At 41.3% G+C, this 24,322-nt stretch overlaps 2 protein-coding genes across 2 annotated transcripts; both read right to left on the minus strand.

Moving 5' to 3' along the window:
- Positions 1-2,709: 2,709 nt before the first annotated feature.
- Positions 2,710-16,016, minus strand: cnot4a (CCR4-NOT transcription complex, subunit 4a). Its single transcript, XM_015005758.2, has 13 exons — positions 15,594-16,016; positions 11,823-12,048; positions 11,475-11,672; positions 10,092-10,178; positions 9,783-9,884; positions 9,242-9,367; positions 8,994-9,118; positions 8,683-8,889; positions 8,533-8,590; positions 8,187-8,442; positions 6,499-7,008; positions 6,084-6,317; positions 2,710-4,816 (listed from the first exon to the last, which is right to left on the minus strand). The coding sequence occupies exons 2-13, from the start codon at positions 11,994-11,996 to the stop codon at positions 4,485-4,487; spliced, it is 2,409 nt and encodes an 802-aa protein (XP_014861244.2). The 5' UTR covers positions 11,997-12,048; positions 15,594-16,016; the 3' UTR covers positions 2,710-4,484.
- A 1,808-nt stretch (positions 16,017-17,824) lies between these two features.
- LOC106929100 (uncharacterized) lies at positions 17,825-24,313 on the minus strand. The gene is made up of 18 exons (XM_088006461.1): positions 23,730-24,313; positions 23,522-23,636; positions 23,246-23,420; positions 22,704-22,815; positions 22,338-22,444; positions 22,090-22,216; positions 21,663-21,783; positions 21,135-21,220; positions 20,801-20,931; positions 20,658-20,717; positions 20,510-20,573; positions 20,334-20,428; positions 20,116-20,244; positions 19,032-19,146; positions 18,806-18,943; positions 18,464-18,630; positions 18,292-18,374; positions 17,825-18,192 (listed from the first exon to the last, which is right to left on the minus strand). Exons 1-18 carry the CDS (start codon positions 23,806-23,808, stop codon positions 17,997-17,999), a joined length of 2,100 nt encoding a protein of 699 aa, XP_087862587.1. The 5' UTR covers positions 23,809-24,313; the 3' UTR covers positions 17,825-17,996.
- Positions 24,314-24,322: the final 9 nt, after the last annotated feature.

Genomic DNA, 24,322 nt, shown 5'->3' on the forward strand with positions numbered 1-24,322 from the left:
TCTGCCTCCGCTGCTGCTGCTGCCTCTTCAGCACCACAGACCCGGACCAGATGGGGCTGCCCCGGCTCGTCCTGCGCTGCACGTTTATCTGTGTCTCGTTACGCCGTAAACAGCTGACTGCCCAGCGGGTGTGACTGCTGTGAAAAGTGTCATCGTGTATTTTATTTTTATTTTTTTTTTTAGCCGTGTTAGCTATGTCTTTTTCTTTGCTGTAAGGTCTTATAGTAGCTGTTTGGCTGAAAACTGTTTACATCAAGGCAAATCTTCAAACACTGTGCAACACATATTGCTTGAAAAAAAAAATAGTTTGATTATGTAATATGTTTTAGTGAAGTCCAGCTACACACAGCACGCTGGATCCTCCTCTGTGTTTTAGTGCAGCTTTTTTTCTGGTCATAGTAGTTTTTGATGCTGGAATCTTCAGAGAGCAGGTCAGCGATGACACGAATGGCAGCCCGATCGACTGTTCCTACATTTTTGGAGAAAACTAAAGATGTTCTATAATTTTGCTTTGAAAAAAAAAAAAAGAGTAAAAAAAAAACCTGCATATTTCTCTGTGTATCCTAGCTGTCGCTCTTTTGAACAGTCCCTTTAGAGCAGTGGCTCTTACCATTTTTTGAGGTACCGAACCCCCCAGTTTCATATTCGCATTCACCGAACCCCCCTGATCCCCCGACACAGAAAATAATTTGCGGTATTCTGATTTATTAATGTAATTGTATTAGTTGTATTACCTACCCCACGCCACTAGAGGCAGTACCAACCCCGAAAAGATGTGACTAAGGAGTAGATTTAGACTATAGCACTTGGTAACGTGATCCTCTGTAGCAAGTGATGGCAAAACGGGGCGTCATCACGACTTTACACAAGTGTGTCTTCACCTCCGCGGCAGAGGCTCCGCCGAACCCCTGGGGTTCGATCGAACCCAGGTTAAGAACCACTGCTTTAGAGTGAAGTATTTGTGAATCTCATGCTATGTTTTAATGATTCTTAGCCAGTAGAAAACGGACATTTTAATATTTGAAAAAGTGGAAGCTTTTGGAAGCAGGCACTCATTTACCAGGATCAGTAAATAGTTATAATTGCTTATGGTGCATTTTTTAATTGTCTGGACATGAAACTGACGGATGTTTTTTTTTTTTTTTTTTCTTGAGTGCTAATATTGTCCCGTGATTGAATGACACCCTGGGCGGTGAGCCATATGACCCATATTGAACAGAGCCACCAGTGCAGGTTTCCTCTGATTGTGGAAACATTATTACAGACACTGATCTACAAATTAATGTGTTTTACGCTTGTGGGTTTTTTTTTCTTTTTTTTTCTCAGTCTACAAGCAGAGCCTTCTCTTCATTATTTTGTCATGTATTTTACAACTCTTCACTGCACATCTCCTGGTCAGCCTAAACTCTTAAAGTATTAAAACAAAGTTTCAGTCACGTTTTAGTGACGTGATCATCATTGTAACATTATCCAACCTGATTAAAAGCATATAAAAAGGGCGAGTCGTCTGGTCATTTGTGTATTTTTTGATGCAATAATTCTGGCAAATGCCTAAGATTAACAGGACTGAATGAATGAATGTAAATTCTACATTTAAGTACAGCTTTTGTGGTAATTAAGTTTAACTTTTAGTCAGACTTTTGCTGTTACAATAAGCAGCATTAAGGAACACATTGCACTCAGTTTCTGTTATATCGGGTTGACAATTATTTTCTGTGATTTGTCACTTTCTTCTTGGTATGAAGAGGGAGAGGCCCTTTCTTTCTCTCAGGTGCTGCTCAAAATGGGAAAGACAAGAAAACTTGCCATTGAATTGATGAAGTCTAGCTGGACTGTAACTGACAAAGTGGTTTTGGTTAGAAATGCAGATGAAGTTGTGGGAAAACACCTCAAGCCCATTGATGTGTAAATGGTCTATGGACCAGTTTCTGTTCCAAAGTCCATAAGAACCCTGTTAGAGTGAACTTTTTGAAATACAGGCGGGTTTTGGACAGAAATCAAATGGTCTCTGCCAGAAAGAAAACAAGGTACATGTCCAAAAAAGTAATCAGATCCAGAACACCGCTGCTCATATTCTCACTAAAACCAGAAAAATAGCGCAGATGGCCTGAGTTTCAAAGTCTGGATCCCTGTAGCTCAGAGAATAGCCTTTAAAATACTGTTGGTTTATAAAAATCACTGAACGGCTTGGCACCACAATACAGTTTGGGGCAATTGAAGACGATCCGTTTTAAGGTTTTAATGTGGATGCCACTGTGCAGTTATTTTTAATTTTGAAAAACTTTGAACTACCCACCAAATATATCTAATATCGGTGTCCATAAGATGCATTCACCAGGAAGACTGCAGAGCTGCAAAACCAAAGTACAGAACATGCTCTACTTACTGCAGCGCTGCCACCCTGAGGGGGAAGAAGTCACATTTAATTAAAAGATAATTCTGATATGCATTTAGGTGAGCAACTAAACAGGACTAGGAAATGTGCCTCCTAAAATATCGTACTATTAAAGTGTTTCGCCGTCACCTTGTAACTGCTGCAGAGGCTAAAACTATGAGAGGAAACAATCTGCCTCCTAGTGGCAACCAGAAGAAAAACACCAGATTGATCTTAATCTGGATAAAACTTCCCCGGATCGCCTTCAGACGGTGCAGCATACTTTAACGGATAATATTCAGGATTAGAACAAAACATCAGGGAATCACAAGCTCTTGAGTTTTCAGTTTTATTTAAGGTTTATTTTTTCCAGACCTGCAGAGGACAGTTCATTTCCGTTAAGCGCCTCAAAGTTGTTGTTTTTTTTTTTCCTTGCAACATCATGTTAAAAACCCACTGAATGACGACTGTGTTGATTTCTCCTGGATGAATTTGTTCATCTTTGTGAATACTGTTAAATAGGGAACAGCGAGGGAGAGACGGTGGGAGGTGGGAAAGGTGTGGGGGGGGGGGGAAGGAGAGAAGGGGGAAAATAGGGGACAGGGGGCAAGAGAGAGAAAAGACAGAGCGAACACGAATCAGAATTAAGACTTCAAAAAAGGTGGAAGAAAAAAAAAGGCGGCGGTCGGAGAGGTTGATCTCATTTCTAAAGGCTGAGGGCTCCTTGATTTATTACTACGGTACTCGGTACGGTCTTTGCAGCACCTTGCTTTGGGACGCGCGCTTGCATACAGCTGCCGAGGGTCGCATGAGAAACTGCGTAACTCGGCAGTCGGTAACGCTCCGGCTCCACTCTGTCTCTCTCTCCCGCTTCTATTTTTAAGGCCTCGTTTGAAAGCCCTCGAGGATCGAACGATGGGACCCCGCTGACCTCTTTACTACCCTCGTTTGGATCTCTTGACGTTTCCTCTTCCATCTGGTCACTGGCCGCCCACCCCCTCTTTATCTGGTGGCTGTTCGTGTTAGGGCTAGCTATTGTAGGTACCACACAGTGGCACTGTGAGTAAAGAGTCTAACCCTAGTGCTCAGGATGTGTGCCATGATTTCCCACAGCCCCTGGCTCCCTGTGGAAAGGCACTGCTCTATCCTCTGATACAGAGGTTCAGCAAAACTCTCCCACAAGCAGAACGCGGGGGGCCCATGGGAGCCCCTTTACTAAAGAGAGTATGAGCCAAGTGGCCTCTGATGTGGGCCATTTGTGTCCGTACCTAACAGGGAGCCCATGCATAGCCTGTGCCCTAAACTCCTGCAGCATCTGAAAACGCTCTCCAACCCGATCTCTCTTTTTCTTTTCCCCCCACTCCTCCCTCCCTCCCTGCCCTTAATAGTTTATAAAACCCACTCTCGTGTAATTCATCTTTCTCTCTCTCTCACCTCGACCAATCCCCAACGAGGCTGTAAGGTTGAACCGTTTCAGTCTCCTGCTCAGACGGGGCAGGGCAGGAAGGGAGAGGGGCGGGGGGAGAGTGAGCGTCTTTGGGGCAAAGCTTCAAAGAGCAGATTCACAGCTTGCTTCATTTCTCAAAAAAAAAACTAATCATGACTTCAACTTTCCAAAAAACACAAATGTTATCATGCTTAATCATGTTATTTTATTCATTTTCTTTTATATACGTTTAAAAAGACCTCACTTCTGCTAATTTGTTTCTTTTGCCAGTTTGTGGAGTTAGCTCGTGTGTCACCGCTGGACACTTTAACGCTCTACTGATTCTTGTGCTTTCTGCTAGACGGTAAAGCTGCACAACGAATCCCACGTTACGCCCAGAACTAGGTCTAAAGGGGCGGCGATGGCGGCAGACGAAGGGAACTGGATGACTGTGTGCCACAAACGAAAACAAAAAACCAAACAGGCCTTCAGAGTAGACACAAAGGAAGAGAAAAAAGAAGAAAGCAAGTTTGTTATTTTGTTAATTTTTCATACTCTGCAGATTGGTGTGTATTGCATTGGGAGAGAAGGGAGAGGGGGACAGGATGAGTGGGTATAAAGTGGGGTGGGCGGGGTGGGGAAGAGGGGAGGGTGGGGTGGGATAGGATGTCTGCTCCAGTCTATTCAGTGGCGATCCACAGCGGCACTCTGTAGTAGCTCTGTGGCGGGCTGTCCTGGGGGTCTGAAGGCGGTCTGGAAGCCTGGTGGAGGGGAGTGGAACTGACCGGTGGGGTTGGCTGTGGGAGGGGGCAGGTAGGGAGCCCAGCCGCTGGGGGCTCTGTGGTGGAGGGGGAGGTGGCCGTCGAGAAGGCCGCTGTGGAGGGGCTGTGGGGGGGCGGGCACCGCGGAGCTGGCTGGACCGTCCATCTCTGTTAGCGCCTGCAGGGACTTGAGCCAGTGTGGCGGGTTGTCGTCTTGGAGACAGTCTAAACTGCTGCCGGCCGAGGCGGGGATGCCTGCGGTGGAGAGACAAGTGACAACGGCGCTTCAGACTTTCGGCTGGAACAGAAAAGCCGGTCTTTTCAGTCACACATTTGGAAGAAAGACAAAATATGGATGTGCAGTTTTTACACCGCGGAATCGTCAGGGGTTGGTGGCAACTTGAGGAATATGAACATCCAAATGATTGGCTGGTAAAACGGGAAATGTCATTTCCTTTAACCAGAGATTTTTATGTTTTTACCCTAATTCTGTTTGAGAAAACAAAAGATGAGCAACTTGTTACACCTTCATCTGAGACGAACCTATCTTATCTGCTTGTCCATTTACGACATTAAGTGAGACACTAGTGGCCCAATTTGAAGATGGCTTCTGCTCTCAAATCTAAACTTTTACCTCTTTTCCATGAATGTCAGGCGACTGGGAAAACAGCTGAAACCAGGTTTTTACATAAAATTTGTAAAATAATAATAAAAGAAAAGGCTTATCAGTTTTTCTCCACTTTCAATCAAGGCTAAAAGTCACCTGCTTAGAGTTGCCTTTCAGTCATAACTGGAACATCGATCAATATGTTTAATGTATATTTGCCCGATGATGGAATTTGAAAGAAATGTATTGTTTATTGCTCGTTTCATAATTATTATGTATTTATGGCGTAAAATCACTTTGAACTGCCTTATTGCTGAAATGTGGACTTGACTTACAACATGTGACCAGAGTTTAGGTCAAACTGCGAGAGAAAAAGGGTCCGTCTCTTCGTTAGGGTTGCCAATGTTAACGCAGGTGATTAATCTAAAAAAGATTTTAATATTCACTAATACAGAATAATCGTTTTACTTATGTGGACCTAAAAGCTGCTCTCATAGTGCGTAGTTCAGAGCAGCGCCTTACGCGGTCTCGTGCTGCGGTCAAATGCAGTCGCAAACATGAGTGAAAAGACGAGGAAGGAGAGTCAGACTGGTGTGCAGTGAACGTTTAACCCTCCGCGCAACGGTGAATTATCCTTCGCCAGAGCTCAACCAGTTTATAGTTTACATTTCAAACCATTTTAAACCTTCCTGAATCTTACAACCTGAAAACCAGAGATGTTTGAAACAATAAAACACTTTCTTAAACGAGAGTTTTCACATCTCCAGCTGACAAAGCCGAGCACAGTGATTAGTCCCAGCGCTAGAGCGTGATTAATTAGACTAAACGTTTTAACAGATTCGCAGCGCTACTCTTCATATATAATGCATAGGGTTATCTGTTCGGAAGTCGAGTCCAGCCGATGTTTTTTTTTACCTGTGATGATAGCAGGATCCATCCAGCTGGCCGTGCTGTCCCAGCTGAGGCTGTGTGAAATGCCTGCCGGCCCCGCCGGCCCGCCGATGTGGTTAACACTGTTGGAGGACGAGGAAGATGAAGAGGAGGAGGAGTTGGGGAGGCCACCAAAGTTGATATTGATGTTGGGCAGGAGAGCTCTCAGTCCGTCCTGCCACTCTTTCACATTTAAGCCGTCTATAGAGCTGCTGTTTTCTGCAGGGCGGGACAAGAGGGACACCGGAAAAAACAATCAATACGCGCTAATCAAAAGCACCCATCTTCGTGCTGAGCAGAAGCGTTTGCGTGTCGCGATATTAAATGTCTTTCTGACGCGTCTCGTCTGAATTCTGTCTTAACACGCACTACCTCTGCATTAAAGCAGCCTGGCTGGTACCTGAGATGGGGATCCCTCCCAGCCCCGTGTTGTGCTGAGGGGGCAGATTCAGGTCCAGGATGTTACTGTGTGAGGCAGCACTGGCTGAGTGGTTCAAGTGTGCGAGGTTGTTTCGTGTGGGGATGCCCATCCAGGGGTGTCTGGTGGCGGGGAGCTGCTGCTGCTGCTGCTGCTGACCGGCCTGGCTGTTGTGGCTGCCGGGGAAACTGAAGGAGCTGTAGAAGGCTCTGTGGTGGAGCGGGTGGACGCGGGGCAGGCCGCCGGGGAAGTGGTGGGATGTGCTGAGATTGGACGGCGGCAGGCCTGGACTGTGGCCGCTCCCCGGCGCGAGCGGCCCGGGAGACGAGGGGCTCTGATCCTGAACCGATAGCTCCTTCTCTATCAGGTCGGCCAGAGCCTTGCGGGTGACGTCGAAGGGGTCGAAGCCCAGGTCGTCGTCCTGCTGTTTGCTGGAGGAGCCGAAACCGAAGGCCGCTTGCCAGTCTGTTGAGGAAGACACTGGTATTGTGTCTTTCGAAGGAGAAGAAGGTAGTTAGTTTGGTTACCAGATGCCGACACTTTTAATCAGAAAGGTACGTTTGCATTTCAACGAGAGTAGTTTTGTTTATTTACTGCATCTCCTTTGACAGTCCAACAGCCACTGTGCTAGGAAGACAGAGATGCAAAATAAAGCATTTGCACGACTAGACAGTGTTTTGTAAAAAAAAAAAAAAAAAAAAAAGACCTTTTTTCCCACATTTCATCACATTGTAACTACAAACGTTAAAAGTATTTGCCATGTGCTGGGATTTCTTTTCTGGTTGGTCAACACAAACTAGAGTAGCAGAAGAAAATTTGATGGTTTTCAAACTTTTTGTACAGCATATATTTGTATTCACACAATACCTGCCCATCATTCTCGACAAAACACCAAAAGCTCAAACAAATCTATCCTCTCTTATCGTCACAGACTCTGCAGCTAATTTATATCTGGATGCTATGAGCCAAGTTTAACTGTAGTTAGTGTTTAATGTCCTACTGGAAGGTGAAAATCTGACTGCACTGTGTCAAACCAACCAAACCCTTTGAAAAACCTGTTCCTCCCCCTCGACTGTGGAGGCACTGTCCTAAGAATCACTGAAGGAAACGACACAAACACCTCTGATGAAGGCACTGAGCAACTTCCTTTTTCACAAAAAGTAAACACAAATGGTGCAGTGTCAGATTCTAGTGGTGGTAAGTTTTCTCATTTGTGTTTGATAAAAGACCATGAGCCATTTCTCCCTCTAGATTAGAAGCTAGACTCACTCTGACTGTCCTTTGTTTTTCTCCACACATTCAGCATGTTGACCACAGAGTTTAATTTTGGTAACAGGACCGACTTCTTCTCCTTACAGTTGTCATTTTCTCCAATTGTGGCAAATTGCAGAGTGGGACTTTTTATAGCTTTCCTTCCTTCCAGATTCTTGGAATCCACAGGTAATAGTTAGATTCTCCCACCTGAGCTCTGGATCTCTGCAGATTGTTCTGTTTTGTGTTGGACAAAATAAAATCCCAACACTGAAGTGTGTGGCTGCAACACGACAAATGTTAACACATTTAAGGTTTTTAGAGGTTTTGCGTAGTTGAACAGTAATTTTTAGGATGCGACTTTAATGCCCTCAAATGTTCAATGAAAGAATTTACAAGATATTTAAGGTGCTTGATACCTGATGTGAAGAGTATCTGTGGTTCTGGTGTCATGGGCCAGTCGGAACTGCCGCGGGAGGAGCTGGGGAAAGGGGGCAGGCCAGCGGGGAGAGGGTTTGGATGTCTGAAGTTACTGTTGTCTGAAAAAAGCGACTGGGACTCTGCCGCAGCGCCCTCAAAGGGCGAACGGGCCGAGAGGTCCGACATGCTGATGGGCACCACCAGGATGGGTTTCGTTAGACCCGGGGGAGGGGAAGGGGAGTCACTTGTGGGCATCTGCAGAATGAGAGGAAGACGAAACGCTCGTAAGAGATGTGACTCGGTGGGATTCACTTCGGATCAAAGGAACAAGGCTGCTTGCTTCACCTGTTGTAAAGCTTCTCCATTGACCATACCGATTGATTCTGGAGGTTTGTCATTGGGACTGCAGACAGAAATTGTGATAACAGATCAGAAAAACTAAATAAAACAGAAAAGTTTACAGCAGAACAGATTGGTTTGAGGCGTCTCCATTACCTATTACTGTCACAGTTGGAGGAGAAGGGGGATAGGGTGGGACGCTGGCCCGGACCCAGCTCTGATTCTAGCCCATCTGAATTACTAGCTTCCTGGTCTAGATAGTCTAACAGCGGAGGGGACTTGCGGTCTTCTGAAAGTCCGTTGGCCAGTTTGTTGTGCCCCGACAGCGTCGGCCAGCTGTCTTTACCGTTGCTACTGTTAGTTCTGTTACAAAGCAGGAAGGAAGGAAAAAAAAAAAAAAAAAAATCAACCATCAAGCGCTACGCTGGGAGAAAGCAGCACAGCAGATAAATGAAAACAGGACTAACCTCTGTGTGGAGTTGGGTTTACTCTTCGACTTTTCTGTTCCACAAGCTGGAGGTTGTAGAAAACCAGGATTTATTTTGTAGAGGTCTTGGAGGAGTTTCTGCTCGTACTCTTGATGTTTCCCCGCCTTAGGACAAGTTCAAGATTAAACAGATGAATAAAAACAAACACGCAAAAGATTCACTTTAAGCAAGAAATCTAAAAAACAACAAACACTTTACATATTTTAATAAGAAAACCTTAATCTCACCTGCATTTCCTCTTTAGTAAAGCTAGCTGCTTCATCCCCCAACTCATGTAGATACATACAATCAGGTTTGGGACATTGCATACTTTTGAGGAAGTAACTGCAGTATTTTGTTGTGCCTAAAGAAGCCTGCAAGGGAGAGAGAGAATCAAATCCTACTGTTAATACACAAGTATTACAATAGGAAAAAATATATATACACCTCTGGAAAAAAATAAGAAACCACTGCACTGCCCCATTGAAAACCTCATGGTTATTCCACCAAATATTGTTTGACCATTTCTCATTTTCGGCAAATAAATGCTAAATTTCTGCGAGGAATTTCAGAGACATGTTGTTCATAGAATAAAAGAACAATGTTCATTTTACTCAGACATGTACCAATAAAAAGTAAAATCAGAGAGACGGATCATTTTAAGAGGTCTCTTAAATTTTTCCAGAGCTGTATATGCATATCTGATGATGATACAACTTCTGATTACGTTCCACACACAAAATGAGAATTTTAAAGACCCACAGTGGGCAGTAGAAAACCCCTGTTTACCTTGAGTGTTCTCCCGTCGACGACCACATTGTTCACACACTGTATTGCTCTTAAAGCGTCTTCGGAACGGATGTAAGTGACATAAGCGCTGGCACTGGGCCCCTGAACGGCAAACAAAACAAAAGCAAACAGATTAATCAAACAGACCATTCACGGCTGTTTTAGGTTCATGTGATACCAACCTATTGACTCAGTTGAAACCTTTGTGTTTGTTACTGACTTGTGACACAAGTCGCAGTTTGCTTCCAACTGATCACAGATGTATTCATAAACACTGAAGCTTTAAATCAACCATGATTTATTCCTCACCTGTGAACCTGCGTACGATGTGCTGTTGTTGATGACCACTTTATGGATTTTCCCAAATCGCCCAAAATACTCTGGTCGTTTTAGGACCTGTGAGGAAAAAAAACAAAATCAACACAAAATGTGTGATGTATGCTGTCAGTTCTTTCATAAACATGCTAATCATTTACAGTCCTACAAGAAATTGTGTTCAGTGAAAGGAGAGAAATCTGACAATTTTCTCTTAACCTTCAAATTGAAAACAGAAAATAAACCAGAATTTTTTTTCTATTATTGATTTATACAGTAAAATTCAAGCATTTTTCAAGCATTTCAAAAGGTAAGATTTCAAATGTTTCCAGCAACACAAATGAACTAAAGAAGACAGTTTCAACGCACCATTTTATGATATAATTTATTACTGTTATTAAAATTGAAATGTCTCACACACACACACACACTATACACCTGACTGGTCCGAGAACAAAACACTAATTTAACAAAATAAAATCCCCCAATTGTTATTAAATGTATAAAACATAAGAATTTTTTATGTCAATGACACAGACACGTCATTGAGCCATTAGGAATAATAAATATTTATCACATTGAAACAATCCAAACAAATCGTGTTAAGGTAAATGACCTTCCTGCTCAAATTAAATGCTTAAACACAAAACACAAAGAAAGTTGCAAAAAAAAAAAAAAAAAAAAAAAATCTCTAAAATCTGTTCTCACTAAGTTTTCTGGTATTTGTAATAGAAATAATTTTCGTAAATCTAACTGACCTGAAACAAGAGACGTTTGGTCTCAATAAATCACAGACAGTGAGAAAAAGAAATGTTTGTGTCGTTTTTTTTTATTATTCTGCATATGACAATATCTGGTTTCAACTGTAAATAACATTTTCCCAAAGTTAGATCAAGCATCAGATTGCACAGTTTGAATCATCAATCACTTTCAAGGACTTTATACAGAAATCAAACATTTTCCAAACCTTGAAACTCAAGCCTTTTGAAGGATTTCAAGCATTAGTAGGAATCCTGTACTTTGATGCATTTTTTTTTTATTCAAAATTAGATAAAGGTAATGGACATATGTGTTGATTCATGAATTGTCAAATCTTGAAATCCCTTTAATTTCTGTTGGATCAAAAATCATTTGGGACTGTTTAACGGTTCTTGGGGAAAAAAAAAAATCTGATATGACAAGAAATCAGTACCAGCAAGGAAGATCCTAATAATGCAGCAGGACGCCACCTAGTGGCGACTATTTTTTTTTTTTTAGTACGTGACAAATCTAACAGAGAGCAACTCTGGGTTATTACACATCCTCTCCCCAGTAAAATGTTCAACCCAGCATTAAGGCACAGCAAATTCACTTAAGACTGTAAACTGCTGTACTCACTTCAGGATCAGCGAGCCGCTGCGACAGCCCCACCACAAACACCAGGTTCCTCTGGACCACTCTGACGCTCGCCAGATGCTTGCGATTTTCTGTCACCTTCTGCTTTTTCTCGTTCTGTTTCTGCTTCTTTTCATTCTTTATCCTTTGGATTTCCTCCTGTGACAGAGGCTTGTACACGGCGGGGTCCTCTGGGTACGGCTGCGCGACAAACAGAAATCAGATAGTGATTTATGGGGAGCGGAGAGTGTATAACATGATGAACTTAAGGAAAAAAAAAGAGCGTATGGGAGCACTAAACAATCCGTCCTGCAGATGAAATTCTCTCTTGTGATAAATCTCTTTGCGCACCTTTCTGCAGGCGGGGCAGAGGCCGTTCTCGTCTGTGCGGATGCGGTGCCAACAGAAGCGGCAGATCTGGTAGCCACAAGTGCAGGGGAAGAAATTGACGTCATCAATCTCCAGTGGCTCCATGCACAGAGGGCACTCCATGGGGTCGTCCTTCATTTCAGGGCTGTGGGACATCCTATTGCACGGCGATGTTGAGTAGTACTGGAGCTGGTCACAGAGCACAGGGCTACGAGGAGAGAGGAGAAAAAAAACAAAACGTACAGGAACTCCATCTGGATATAGCTTAAAAACAGTCAGTATATGCTGCTTAAAAGTGTTTATTTGCAAAGGAAATGTTAACTACTGGCTAGGGAAGTTTAATAGGTGCTGGGATAAATGTTGTAGTCTCCATTGTGAGATAAATTTGTGGTGAATTTGAATGATTGTGTTCAACCAGAAAAGCTGACTAATCTGCAGTCTTCTCCAGAACAGCATAGTGTATTTAAGATTTTGTCTACAGGATGCTGAATAGATGGGATGAAACTTGCCAAAATTTTCATCAAACCTACATCTGTGTATGCAAAAATTAGATTAAAGTACATTTTTATACATTCAGCATAAGGACAAATGTTTACGAGGGAAAGCAGACACAGTTTGGTCACTCAAACATGATTTAACATCCTCAGGAAAATAAGACAGAACAACAAATGTGTGCATGTGCCATTGGGAGAGAAAACAGCTTCAAACCTTTAATTTTTAATAATAATAAAAAACAGGCCACCCTGAGTAACATGAAATCAGCAGGTGATGTTGTTGTCAAAGCGACAAAGATCTACTCAATTTGCACAGTGCAGGAAAAAAACAACAACAAAAACACACAGGGCTAAATATTTCATGTAGCAGTCTTGATAAAACTGGAGTATCAACTGGGAAACAAGCTTCACAAATAAAACTGTTCAGAAACACGTCAGCAGAAGTGGATGCAGAACTATAAACTGATCTACCGGCAACATTTCGAGGTCATCAGAAAAAGGGACCGAAACGACAATGAGGTTTAATACATGGAAACCGTGTTTTAGAGGGCCTTCCCTGTTCATTTGAGTTATTCTGAAATAGAAAACAACACGCCAGTCTGCGCGTCTTTGGAAGCGTCGATACGTGCAAGTCACTGAATGCAAGCAGACCCGAAACAACAAGTCTTTCTCTCCTCTTTGCGGTATCGCTAATACAGCCAACAGCTTCACATTTACAGATCAGCTAAAAGTAAGAAAAGTCACCCCTCCATGGATTTTCATTTAAATTTGATTAATTTCTGTAAGCGGCCCTTGAGTGAAGAAATCCTTTAACTGTGAAAATAAGGCAACTTAAAGCGTAAAATATATACTAGGACGCAGTACAGACGACTTAAGCAGTACCTTTTTTTTAATTTAAACTTATATTAGTAGCAGGTCAATCAAGTCTTACAGCGCTTTTGTCCAGCATTGTTCAGGCTTTTGAATGAATTTTTAAGCTCCAATTTAGAACTGAAAAGCTGCATTTCAAAACGCTTTCAGCTAAATCACAGCAATTAAACTCAGAATGCAGTTCAACAGGAACGTCTTACAAGAGAAGCATTAGCCCCTTTCTTATTGCACAACAGTCAAATTGTCTTTTCAAACCCAGCAGCCTCTGTTTTATTTAGCATAAAAATAACAAAAGAACTCACCAGAGATGTTACTGTGTTTGGGTTTTCAACTGAGATGCTGATGTAAACAGATGCTCATGTAGAGGTTGAATATTAAAAGTGCTTTGCTATTAACAGCTGGTGCCAAAATAACCACTGCACAAAAGAAAATACATATAAAAGAGGAAGAGTGAGAAGACGCCCATGTGATTTTAGAAACGAAGATAATATGGGCCAGGTTATAAAAAGTTACGATTTTAAAGTGATCTAAGTTTATGTCACATGTAATCAGATGTGAAGTCCTAGAGAGACCAGAGGTTTTTTTTTTCTCTGAATCGTATGCATCATAGAACAGGACAGTACTCCCGCTTCCCCAGCGCGTTACCGCACACTGCTGGTGAGCTGGATGAAACAAGTCTCTTACACAACAAAGACAAAGTCGGGTGTCTGGAAATATCTCTGGCTGCCAACATCCTGAACAGTCAGGGTGTGTAAATAAAAGAAGGACAACCTATCACTGCTTTTGGGGTAATAGTGTTTTAAGACAACAGCCGGTGAGCTGAAAGCATGCCGGTCTGCAACTGGGAACCTGAGACGACAGTCGAATGTTAACTCTTTGAGGAACAAAATGGCAAAAATGTACAATAATCTTCACAATAAGCACATTATTACACACACCTCCATATTTAGTTAGTGTTTATTCAATAGTTTTGCTTGAATCTATACCTCCATGAGAAGAATAAATGTTACAGATAACTCTTGTTATTTTAGCACCAAATTTGGTAACTGATGTGTTCCTGTTTCAAATAAAAAAAACAGTATTTTTTTCTGTAACTATCAATGACGGAGTGGTATTTTTACTCAAGGCTATACTCTGAGAATCTCATACTCGCCCATGCCTACTCCAACATTGTGCGAAAATAATGCAACAACGAGGTTATGTAATAATTATGGTAGGCCCAGCTGACATAAACAGAAGCTCTCCCTGAGAGAGCATGAGATACACCTGAACATGAATTTTATTAGGCAACTAAGGCAATCTGAAAGCATTATCTGAGGATCTGAAAATCCGTTATGAGTCTCACTTCACAGCACAGTGACATATATGTGTACATATCAAGCAAAAGCCATTGTAACGCTGGCGGGGTTAGGATTTGCTGAAGGGGCTTCATTTTTGCGGGGTAGGTGAAAATGACTGGGTCATATCATCAAAAAACGAGCTAAAAACAGAACTGAAGCATTTAGGTGTTAATGCGGATGTTGTAAACATCTCTCGTGGGTTGGCAATGCCTGACACGTCATAATACACGTTAAAAGGAAACGTATAACAAGAGAGTTCATTTATACAGAGAAAAAAAGAGAAAGAGAGTGGGTTTTTAGCAGATGAACACCAGCGTTGGGTTCTTCGTGACAACACCACTGCCAGCAGACTCACTCTATGACCAACCCGGACCGACAGAAGCTAAACGGGAGGAAGTTAATGTAGACGAAACGCAAACATTTCGGATGCTTTGGCAGCGGTCCGCTAATAAACACATATTTACAAGTGTATCACTATCCCACTGGCTCGATTATAAAGTAAAAAAAATACACAGATTTAAACCCCGGTGGGCGACTTTACAGGCTCTGTCAGAGACTGACTGTGTCTTTTGGATCTGACGTTATGACAGATGTTATTTGACTAACGTTGAGCTAAGCTAACATTAGCTACGTTTTGGTAAGAGAAGCCGGTGTGCTTGTTGGCGCGTATCCAGCTCGACTGCAACACTAGTCACAAAAACGACACACAGTAAAATTTATTCCAACCTAATATCGACGTTCGCGAATAATGAGAACATGACATGACGTTACAGAGCGCTGAAAATGACAGCTTGGGTAATGCTAACCGCTTAGCCTGCATGCTAACATTATCACCAGAAATGTAGGACGCGGCCTATAGAAGCTAACAGTGAACCCCTGGCCTTATAAACAACTGACATTGGTCTGAGGATACACAAATTACCTGGACAGTGATTCGCTGGGTTTGGAAAAAAAAACCAATCACTTCTTAAGTTTGAAACGAAGCCACCTATCTTTTATTCGCTGGATGTAGGATGAAACCCTACTTGGCTAACGTTAGCGTTACTTACCCTGTCCGTATTTAGCTTAGGATTCCACTCCAAAGGAGTCACACCAAACTGGGCGGGGGCTGCAAGCCAATGTACCTGAAATGGTGAAATTTCTAAATATGGTAACTTACGATAGCGGTAATCGTGGGGTTCTATTCTAATCGGGAGGCTGTAAAGATGTTTTGCCCTTTCTTTTCTTGGTATTGTTAAGACAAATTACGCTCAAACCACCATCTTAGCTAGCATTATAGTAGGGAGGAGGGAGTGGGGCAAGTATTCGGTGCCATTGAGTCTGCGCCGATACAGAACGGCATTATGGGAAAACGAGTTTTTATATTTTTACACGCCCATCTACATTCAAAGCAGTAAAATGGTAGTTATGCAATGTAAGGTAGTTTTTTTGTTTTGTTTTGTTTTTTAGCAACAATACATTTCTTTGAAAGTAACGTACATGAAAAAAATATTCCAAACAAAACTGTTCACCTGAACTACTTATCAAATGTCGGCACTGGTTAGAATTATTATTCTGTAAAAACATGAGCTCCATACCAAATGTTTATTATTGATGTATTTCAGAGGAACTGTACAATCAATTGTATCGACAATTTATCTGATTCAAGACATTCAGTTACAACAGTTTACACACTGTTCTTAGAGTTTCTACAGGAACATGTATTATTATTATAATTATTATTATTATAATAATACTAATACTACTTATAATAATAACAACAACAATAGTAATATACTTTATTGCACATGAGTACAGTTTGCACAACAAAAACATCATTTTGTAACTATATGCTTTCAACCTTGTAGCAAAATGTGACGTTTTTATAATTCTGTATCCAAATATGCTTAATCATGTTTGTCTCGTCTCGTCCTCTAACATGTCATTAGGCTTGTGACAGCTGACCCTACTGTCACACCGACCTGAATGGTAATCATTTTGTTTGTTTTATCCTTTACATTAATTTAGACATTAATTAGTGAATAGTTTAGATTTTTGTTAAAAATTATTTTCATTAGTCTGACTTTTTTGGTTAACTGTTTGGAGTGCACACATTTAGTTAACCTTTTGTCAGTTCTTTATATTTTTGTTGAAAGCAACAAATTAATTTATTTGTTTTGAGTTCCCAGTTTCCTTTGGAGCTGCTGCTGGAGGGTCACAGAAAAACTCCAGCTAATTGACGTCCCTATATGGCTGGCAAACCTCCTCAGTGGGCCGTTCCATTTGTTTGCCAGGGAATGGGGAAATTTGGTTTTCTTTAATATAATTTGACCATTTATTTAATGCTTTTTCTATTTGGTAGTTTCAGTCTAATGTTTGTTTAATTTAAAGATTTGGTATTGTATTTAAGTTTTTGTATGTTTAAATTACCCCTTGTGTGTCAGCAGTGGTCTGATCAGCCACTATTTAAGTTCCCCTCATGTCTTGTTAATTAGGTCAGTTTTGTGCTTGAGTTCTTTGTGTTAACACCTGAGTTGTAGTTTGTTATGTTGACCTCAGTTTTTGGGCCCAATTCTTCATTGTTTGATTATTTTTGAACTTTTTTGTAATAAATTAAGATTATTTTTTAATTCCATTCAGCGTCTCTCTGGCTGGTTACTGTGAGAACCCTCACAAGGCTGTAAAGAGATGGATCTTTGACCGTTCCTGTACACAATCTGTCGTGGTTATTGAGAGTCCAGAGTCGTCTCTGGTTATTCTATTTCTCGGTACTGAGGTGGTTCTTTGTTTTGGATCACCGTCTTGCTAAAAATCCCCACAATATTCAAGGGTACTTTTTGTTCCTTTTATTTATAGAGACAACCAGATTCGTTTTGTTAAAATTTCCTGTAATTTGATGACATAAAATTCAAAGTTTCCAAGGAGTTTTGGAACAGAAAGAAGTCTTTAGAATCATTTACCCTTACTATACTTAAAAGTGAGTTTGAGGTTGTTGTTTTTTTTTCCATTTTAATTTAGTCTCCTACTTTGTTTAACATCATAAACACCTGGAGTGTTTGTTGCTGAAAAATATCAATCCTCATATTTTCTGTAAAGCAAAATTATTCCAGTTAAAATCCCAAATGAGTTTAGCAAGCTGTGTTTATAACTGTGGTGGTAGGTCGGAAAACAAATTTTTTTCTGGCCTGCCTTCCAAACAAGTGGATTGTATGTATATAAATACATTAATAGTTAATATTATTAGAAACCAAACTTGAAATTGTGAGGTAACAGAGTTAAAAATAAGCAAACTCTCAGAAAATTCAGTTAAAATACCTTCAAGTATTTTATTATGGAATAATAAAAAGGTAACAGACACATTTGGATGAAAAAGCTTTGAGAAAACAGGTTCTCTGGTCAAAAGTTATAACAGTTCCTTGAATAACTGTGAGACATAAAAAAAATAACACAACGAAAACTCTGGAATTTAAATCTCAATCGAGCCAAACAAAGCCCGGCGTGGGCCATTTTGGTGCCTGGACTTTGCTGGGATCCACAGAGTCTAAGCTGAGCGTTGGTGAGATGGGATGTGGCGATGACAGGGACATCCTCGCAGCCAGGAGGCCCATCCGAACGCAGCTGTCCGTGTCTTTTTTCTGAAGAATCCCTGCCATTAAGGCACCTGCAAAACTGCCAACACAACATGAACAACAACAACTAATTATGAATAAAATAAAAACAGAGTTGAAGTGGAAGAACGATAAGTAGGGCTGGGTAGAGTTTGTATACCTGTCTCCTGCTCCAGACACATTCATCGTCTCCTCTGGAGTCACGGTCAATGCTGGGTAGTGTAGCGCACAAAGCTGCCGCTTCTGCAAATCCAAACCCAATAAATGACATCCTCGGTGTTGATGTCGTAAATATCATCTTCATTATAAAGTTGCTTTTAAAAGGCGCATACTCTTTTTTGTTTCCTCGGCTGCAGGTCAACTGAGCCTGCTTCATGCTGGCCACACAGCAGCACACCATCAGGCCCAAGAGTCACCACCAGACAGTGGAGATTCTCCAGAAGAGGGCGTGAGAGAGCCATGGCAACCGTCAGGATCTCATCAAGAGAGGCAGGCAGCTCTGGCACGAGATCAACCACAACCTTATAGCTACCAGTAAGCTACCATCAGATAATGTGCCTCCTTCACAAGAACTCTTAGCCGTGACTGATGTGGGAGCTGAGGGAGTTTGTCGTTCGCAAAACATGCAAACGAAAAGAAGGGGAACATCTGCAACTTTCAAGATAAAAGGTTACCTTCAGGAACCGTGAGACCCAGAGTTTTGTTCATCATGCACAACTCTGCCAGGTTTGGAGACGAATAGGACAAAGACTTCCAAGTGTCTGAGAGGAAAGGCTTACAAGCCTTTTCTACATCTGTTGGTTCATACCAAACTGTGACAAATACAGAGATTACTGTTTTAATAATGGCTAACATGTCCGTTTACCATCGTTTATTGGGCCACCATCTCCGTATGCTTACTGTTTAAGTTGTGCTTCCCAGCAAGAGAACAGACATAATTGATGGTGGAGACGGGGATGTTTCCATCAAGGCACACAAGTGTGGCGGATGAAATCTGTTTTTCAAACTGTGAAACCTTTCAAGACACATTTAAGGATAGATAGTAATAGTGTTAACTGCATTTTTGAGGAGAAATAATAATAATAATGAAAAAACGATATGGTGTAGAGTTATTTCAAGAATTTATCAAACAAAAGGTTAATTTAAAAGACAAAAAACAAACAAAAATGAATAAATAGAAAACCCTGATAGAAAACCTGCACTTAATTAAATAAAATGTAGGCAAGTTATTCAAAATACAGGATGAATAAACAGTCCATTTCAGTTTTTAATAAGCCAAACATAGGTTTTTAAACATCAATTTTTGCAAAGGATCTAAACAAGATCACTTCACAATCTGCAACACCCACCGCAATGGGACCCTGACTTATGTTTTAAAAGTATAAAAGTAAAACCTTCTTTATTTTACATTATTATAATATAATACAATAAAGAAAGCCCAAAACATTAATTTAAGCACATCTATTAAACAGGTTTTATTAGTCTCATAATGTGATATTGTTTTTTACTATAATTACAGGCAGTGCTACTATTGATACTTTTGTCTCACTAAAGTTCATGGTTCCTCTTAGTTTGTGGTGCTGGTATGACAAGAGCCTCCCAAATTACTTCTTTTTGCATTTAAAATGGTTTCTAAGGAAACTTGCTGAACCCAGTTGGTGCTGCAGTTCTCTATCAGAAAGATTGAGAAACATTTTTCTTTATCACGTTTACCATCCTGCTCTTCTCACCGTGCATGGTGGCAATATGGGGTTTCGACATGCTGAGTGATCAATTGCTAAGAAAAATTTGCGAAAAAAGGTTCAAATACATTTAAGAATATTTAGAGGAACCATTACCTAAAAATGATGCGTACTGATCTAATGCTACATCAAAATCTGAGGCAGTTTTCAGGGAATGATGCCAGGTTTCATAAGATGATTCTTCTTTTTTTTTTTTTTATACTCAGTCACACAGAAAACCTAATCCGGCAGCAGGAACTCACATAGCGTTCTGTAATTTGCTGATGAATATCCATGTCTCCCAAACCAAGACTCAGTTCCCCATTGTCGTTGATAACAGCGCAGTACGTTGCTGTGTTCTGCTTCTCCAGTCTGGCCACACCACTTGTGTTCTAAAAGTAAGTTCAAAACGTCTTGTTTTTAATTCATATTCAAGAGTCCGACAGTACTGACTTTTAACTAGCCGTTAATGTTGCCCTACCATATGTTTACAGTGGTTAAAAACTGCATCGCTGTTTGCATCCGCTCCGGTGGCGGAGATGAACAGCGGCGTCTTTTCTAACCTACTCAGCGAGTCTTGGAGGAAAACACAGGAGATAATATGTGAGAGACAGTCAGACGTATTGACGAAAACATGATCAGATAAGGAAAATCAACCAGCGATGTTCCGTCCCACGCCCCCAAACGACTGGCAGACGCTTCCTGGGTTAGTCTGTCCAAACTGTGAGACAAAACAGATTCTTAGAACTTATTTTTCCTCCGCTGTTCTGCCGTATTTGAGATAGACGCGTGTCGCGATGCTTACATGAAGTGTTTTTGTTTTCCCTTTGGCAATAAAATCAACATTTATTCCTCCTATGACAACCTGCGCAAGAATGCAGGTGTTTATTTGACTCCTTCTTGCTTCAAATTTAAAAAAATATATACACAGAAATGTTTTATACTCACAACTTCTGAGTCATTTGGGGGTTTTCCAGGATGCTGAGCTTGACATTTTGATGTCTTTTCACTCATCTGCTTTGACAATGCGCAGGCTATCTGACTGCCGACTTTAGCATTGTTGTGAATGAGAGCAATGTCTTTAAACATGACAAGTTAAGGGGAATATGGCAGTAACTCACTATTTGATCTAGAAAGCTAGTAATCTTTTACATTGTTAAGGCCATAATCTTTATGGCATCTTACAGTTTCCACTGTCTGGTAGTGGAAACATCTGATAGTGTTTTACACTATCGGAAATACTAAAGCAGAGACGAAAGATCTAGAGGTTTGCAAAGGATACTGGCCTGGAGGGACTTTCCTTGAGTCAACTCGTTGACCTTTTGAAGAACAAAAGGTGTTACGTCTCTGCCTGTAACACCTTCAGAACTGAGAAAATCAGAGAGACAACACAAAGAGATGAGCAGATATCGACATGCAGGAAGCCAAAAATAGACTTTACGTAAGTAAATAAGTAACATTTTCATTTGAATAGAGCATTTCCCAAATAAAATTGAAAAACACTTAACAAAACACAGAAGAAAAGCACATCAAACGTATACATCACATTAATTAAAAGCTTTTCTATACCAGCATATTTTTAGCGGCGTTTTAAGGTGATCAGTCGAAACTGAGTGCAAAGACCTGAAACAACTGAGTTTTACGGGTCTTAAACTGAGCATGTGGCACCAACAACAAACACTGATCAGCAGATCCCAGCATTTCGGCAGAAGACGTCGTCGGCTTAACCAAGTCAAAAATATTTTGGGGGGTGCTGCTGGTTGATTACCATGCTACCCGAACACAACCACATATGAGAGACGTTCTGTACCCGACTGCTGTCAATGCAGTTTGTATGGCCTCCTGTATCTGCTGGCCAGCGGCTGCATGCTCCTCTGGGATGGGCACTGCTATCAGGAGGCCACTTTGAAGACCCAGAGACAAAGTGCTTGCTGGAAAAACCAAGCAGACGGACACATAAGCAACGTTACTGTATCTGTGTAATAGCTGCAAACTCGCTGTCAAGTCGAGCTAAGCGTACATTTCGGTCAGAAGGTCACAACCCGTCATCATCAACATGAATGTGACTTTAATTTTGGTCTTCTAACAATGAACCGCTCTTTTTCCACTGCTGACTGACTACTGGACAAACTCATTTAATTACTTGTAAAAGCGAGAACACACCCGTGGATATATTTTATCATCATCATGACTTTCAATGTTTAACGAAAAGCCAATTTATTTCTCCAACATATTACCAATGAGTTCTGCAGCCTCGCTAGCGTTGCGGACGTTACACGCAGAGGAGAATCCACTGTTTGGAGTGAAGAATGCTGGGAAATCTTTAGATTCACCGTAAGTTGCAACACACACACCCTGTGTCTCCTACAGACAAGTAAGGGAAGAAGTAAAGGTTAATCTTCAGACACACTTTACAATCACAGCTATGAATAAATATTATGCTACAAGTCTGCTGAACAGAACAGAATAATGCATATTTCCTCACGAGGAACTCCAGGGTGCGGCCGATGTCCAGGATAGACTTGACTCCGGCAGAGACGACAGCGACGGGAGTTCTGCCAAGCTCCGTTAGATCTGCACTGACGTCCAGACCTCAAGAAGCAGGAATAAAAGCTTTGCGTTTGATTCGACTTCACAGTTAGACGTCTCAAACACTGCACCAAATCAGACTTGGAGATGTTTTGATAACTTAATCCTTCCAGTTTAACAAACTATCGCGAAGTTTTCTTTTTCCGAAAAGAATTTGTAATTTAAACTAGACGACAGGTGTGTCAGAAAACAGCACATCTCCTTGTTAAAGGATGTAAAAACCCTATAAGCTTATTTTGCAGTAAAGTATAAGTTAGCTCACTGTTCTGTCCGTCTCTGTGAACTCCTCCAATGCCTCCTGTGACGAAAACAGGGATCCCAGCCCTGTGTGCTGCAATCATTGTGGCTGAGACCGTCGTTCCCCCGGAGAGACCCTGAAAAACGGTGACAAACATCTGAACACTTTCAAAATAGCAGTAATTACAATAGATTGATAAAAAGTCAAGATGTTTCCTGAAGCTCATACACACAATGCCTTGCAAATGTGTTCATAGCCTTAGACTTTTTCACGTATTTTGTAGAATTTTATTGGGATTTTACATCAACCAAAAGTAGCATTTTATGGTGATGTGGAAGGAAACTGGTGTAGTTTTGCAAATGAAAACATACAAAAGTGCTCAGTGCTAAAATCTTCAGACTTAGTTATATTTCTCCTGCCACTTCACCATTATGCATTTTTGTTCTTCTTCCACAAAACATCTCTTAGAAATACATCAATGTTCGTCGTTGTAATGTCACAAAATGTGAAAACGCTTAGGAGACTTAAATAGTTTTCTGTTTGGGATTCAAAAGTAGCATCCTCACTTTGCCGACGGCATAAGGCAGATCCCGTCGAGACACCTTCAGGGGGCTTTTGGATCGAGCGAGACTGTCAAGCTCGTATGATGTCAATCCGACGCAGATTTCCCCTTCAACGACGCCGATCGTGGCGGGAGTGGCTCCTTCGGCTCGCACAATGGCCTCGACCTCGTTTGCAGTGCTGAACAGAAGCAGCAGGCGAGCTTAACGTTCATTTGTGAAACTCATCCTGAAAACTTTAAACACCTGATAGTGTTTTGGCCTTGGTGTCATACTGGGTACCTCAGGTTGTGTGGGTAGGGCATGCCATGGGTGATAATTGTGCTCTCCAGTGCAACCACCGGCTTGTTTTGCGCCACAGCTTGAGACACAGACGGATGAACTTTGAAGTGGAAATCTGAAAGAGAAGAGATAATCAGCATTGCCAGCCTGCAGCAAACAATGCGGACCAATTCTGAGTGCTGAAGGTTTAACGAGGAAGCGTGTTCACCTTTGACCCTCGCAGGGTTTTGATAGAGCCTCACTTCTCTTCTGAGGATGAACTGGAAGGCTCTCTTCAGGACCCTCATTCTGCTGAGATTTTTGTGATAAAACCTGACAACATGCAGACTTTGAATGAAGCAGTCTAAACTCTTACTACAGTCAGTTTCATTAAATCAAGTTTTAGGCAGCCAGAGCTCAGATTTTAAACCGATTAAAAAATATCACTTCAACCTTTAATGTTATTTTTCCCAAAGGATCAGTTACAAATTTAGCTGTTGTTGCTGTTGAGAAACAGAAAAAAAACCACTTACCAGCTGCTTGTTTAAAATTTATGAAACAATACAACTCAAAATTAATTGATGTAGGAAAAAAACATTTTCAGAAGACTATAGCTACCAAAAGTGTAAAGCAGAAGATTTGTGGAAAATGATATTGAGAAAATATCCGCCATTATTAGAATGAAGAACAATTTCACCTCAGGTTCTCAAAGAGTAAATGTAGACCTTTGCTTGCAAGTCATTTCCCACCTCTCAAAGCTGGTTTACCACTACAGGGTACAGATCCTATTCAGCCATTGTGAGGTTTTTTTTTTTATCCCAG

This window comes from Poecilia mexicana, unplaced genomic scaffold (genome assembly GCF_051168715.1).
Source record: "Poecilia mexicana isolate PSO_F unplaced genomic scaffold, ASM5116871v1 scaffold_6, whole genome shotgun sequence".
NCBI lineage: Eukaryota > Metazoa > Chordata > Actinopteri > Cyprinodontiformes > Poeciliidae > Poecilia > Poecilia mexicana.

Excerpts from the sequence above, each read along its gene's own strand:
- cnot4a (XM_015005758.2), bottom strand. The coding sequence starts at position 11,996 with ATGTCCCACAGCCCTGAAATGAAGGACGACCCCATGGAGTGCCCTCTG. Across the intron at positions 8,443-8,532 it reads ATGGAGAAGCTTTACAACAG|ATGCCCACAAGTGACTCCCC; the intron begins GTGAAGCAAGCA and ends CTCATTCTGCAG. Across the intron at positions 7,009-8,186 it reads ACAGATACTCTTCACATCAG|ACACAATACCAGTGTCTTCC; the intron begins GTATCAAGCACC and ends CTCCTTCGAAAG.
- LOC106929100 (XM_088006461.1), bottom strand. The coding sequence starts at position 23,808 with ATGAGGGTCCTGAAGAGAGCCTTCCAGTTCATCCTCAGAAGAGAAGTG. Across the intron at positions 23,637-23,729 it reads AAACCCTGCGAGGGTCAAAG|ATTTCCACTTCAAAGTTCAT; the intron begins GTGAACACGCTT and ends CTTCTCTTTCAG. Across the intron at positions 18,193-18,291 it reads GTGTCTGGAGCAGGAGACAG|TTTTGCAGGTGCCTTAATGG; the intron begins GTATACAAACTC and ends TTGTGTTGGCAG.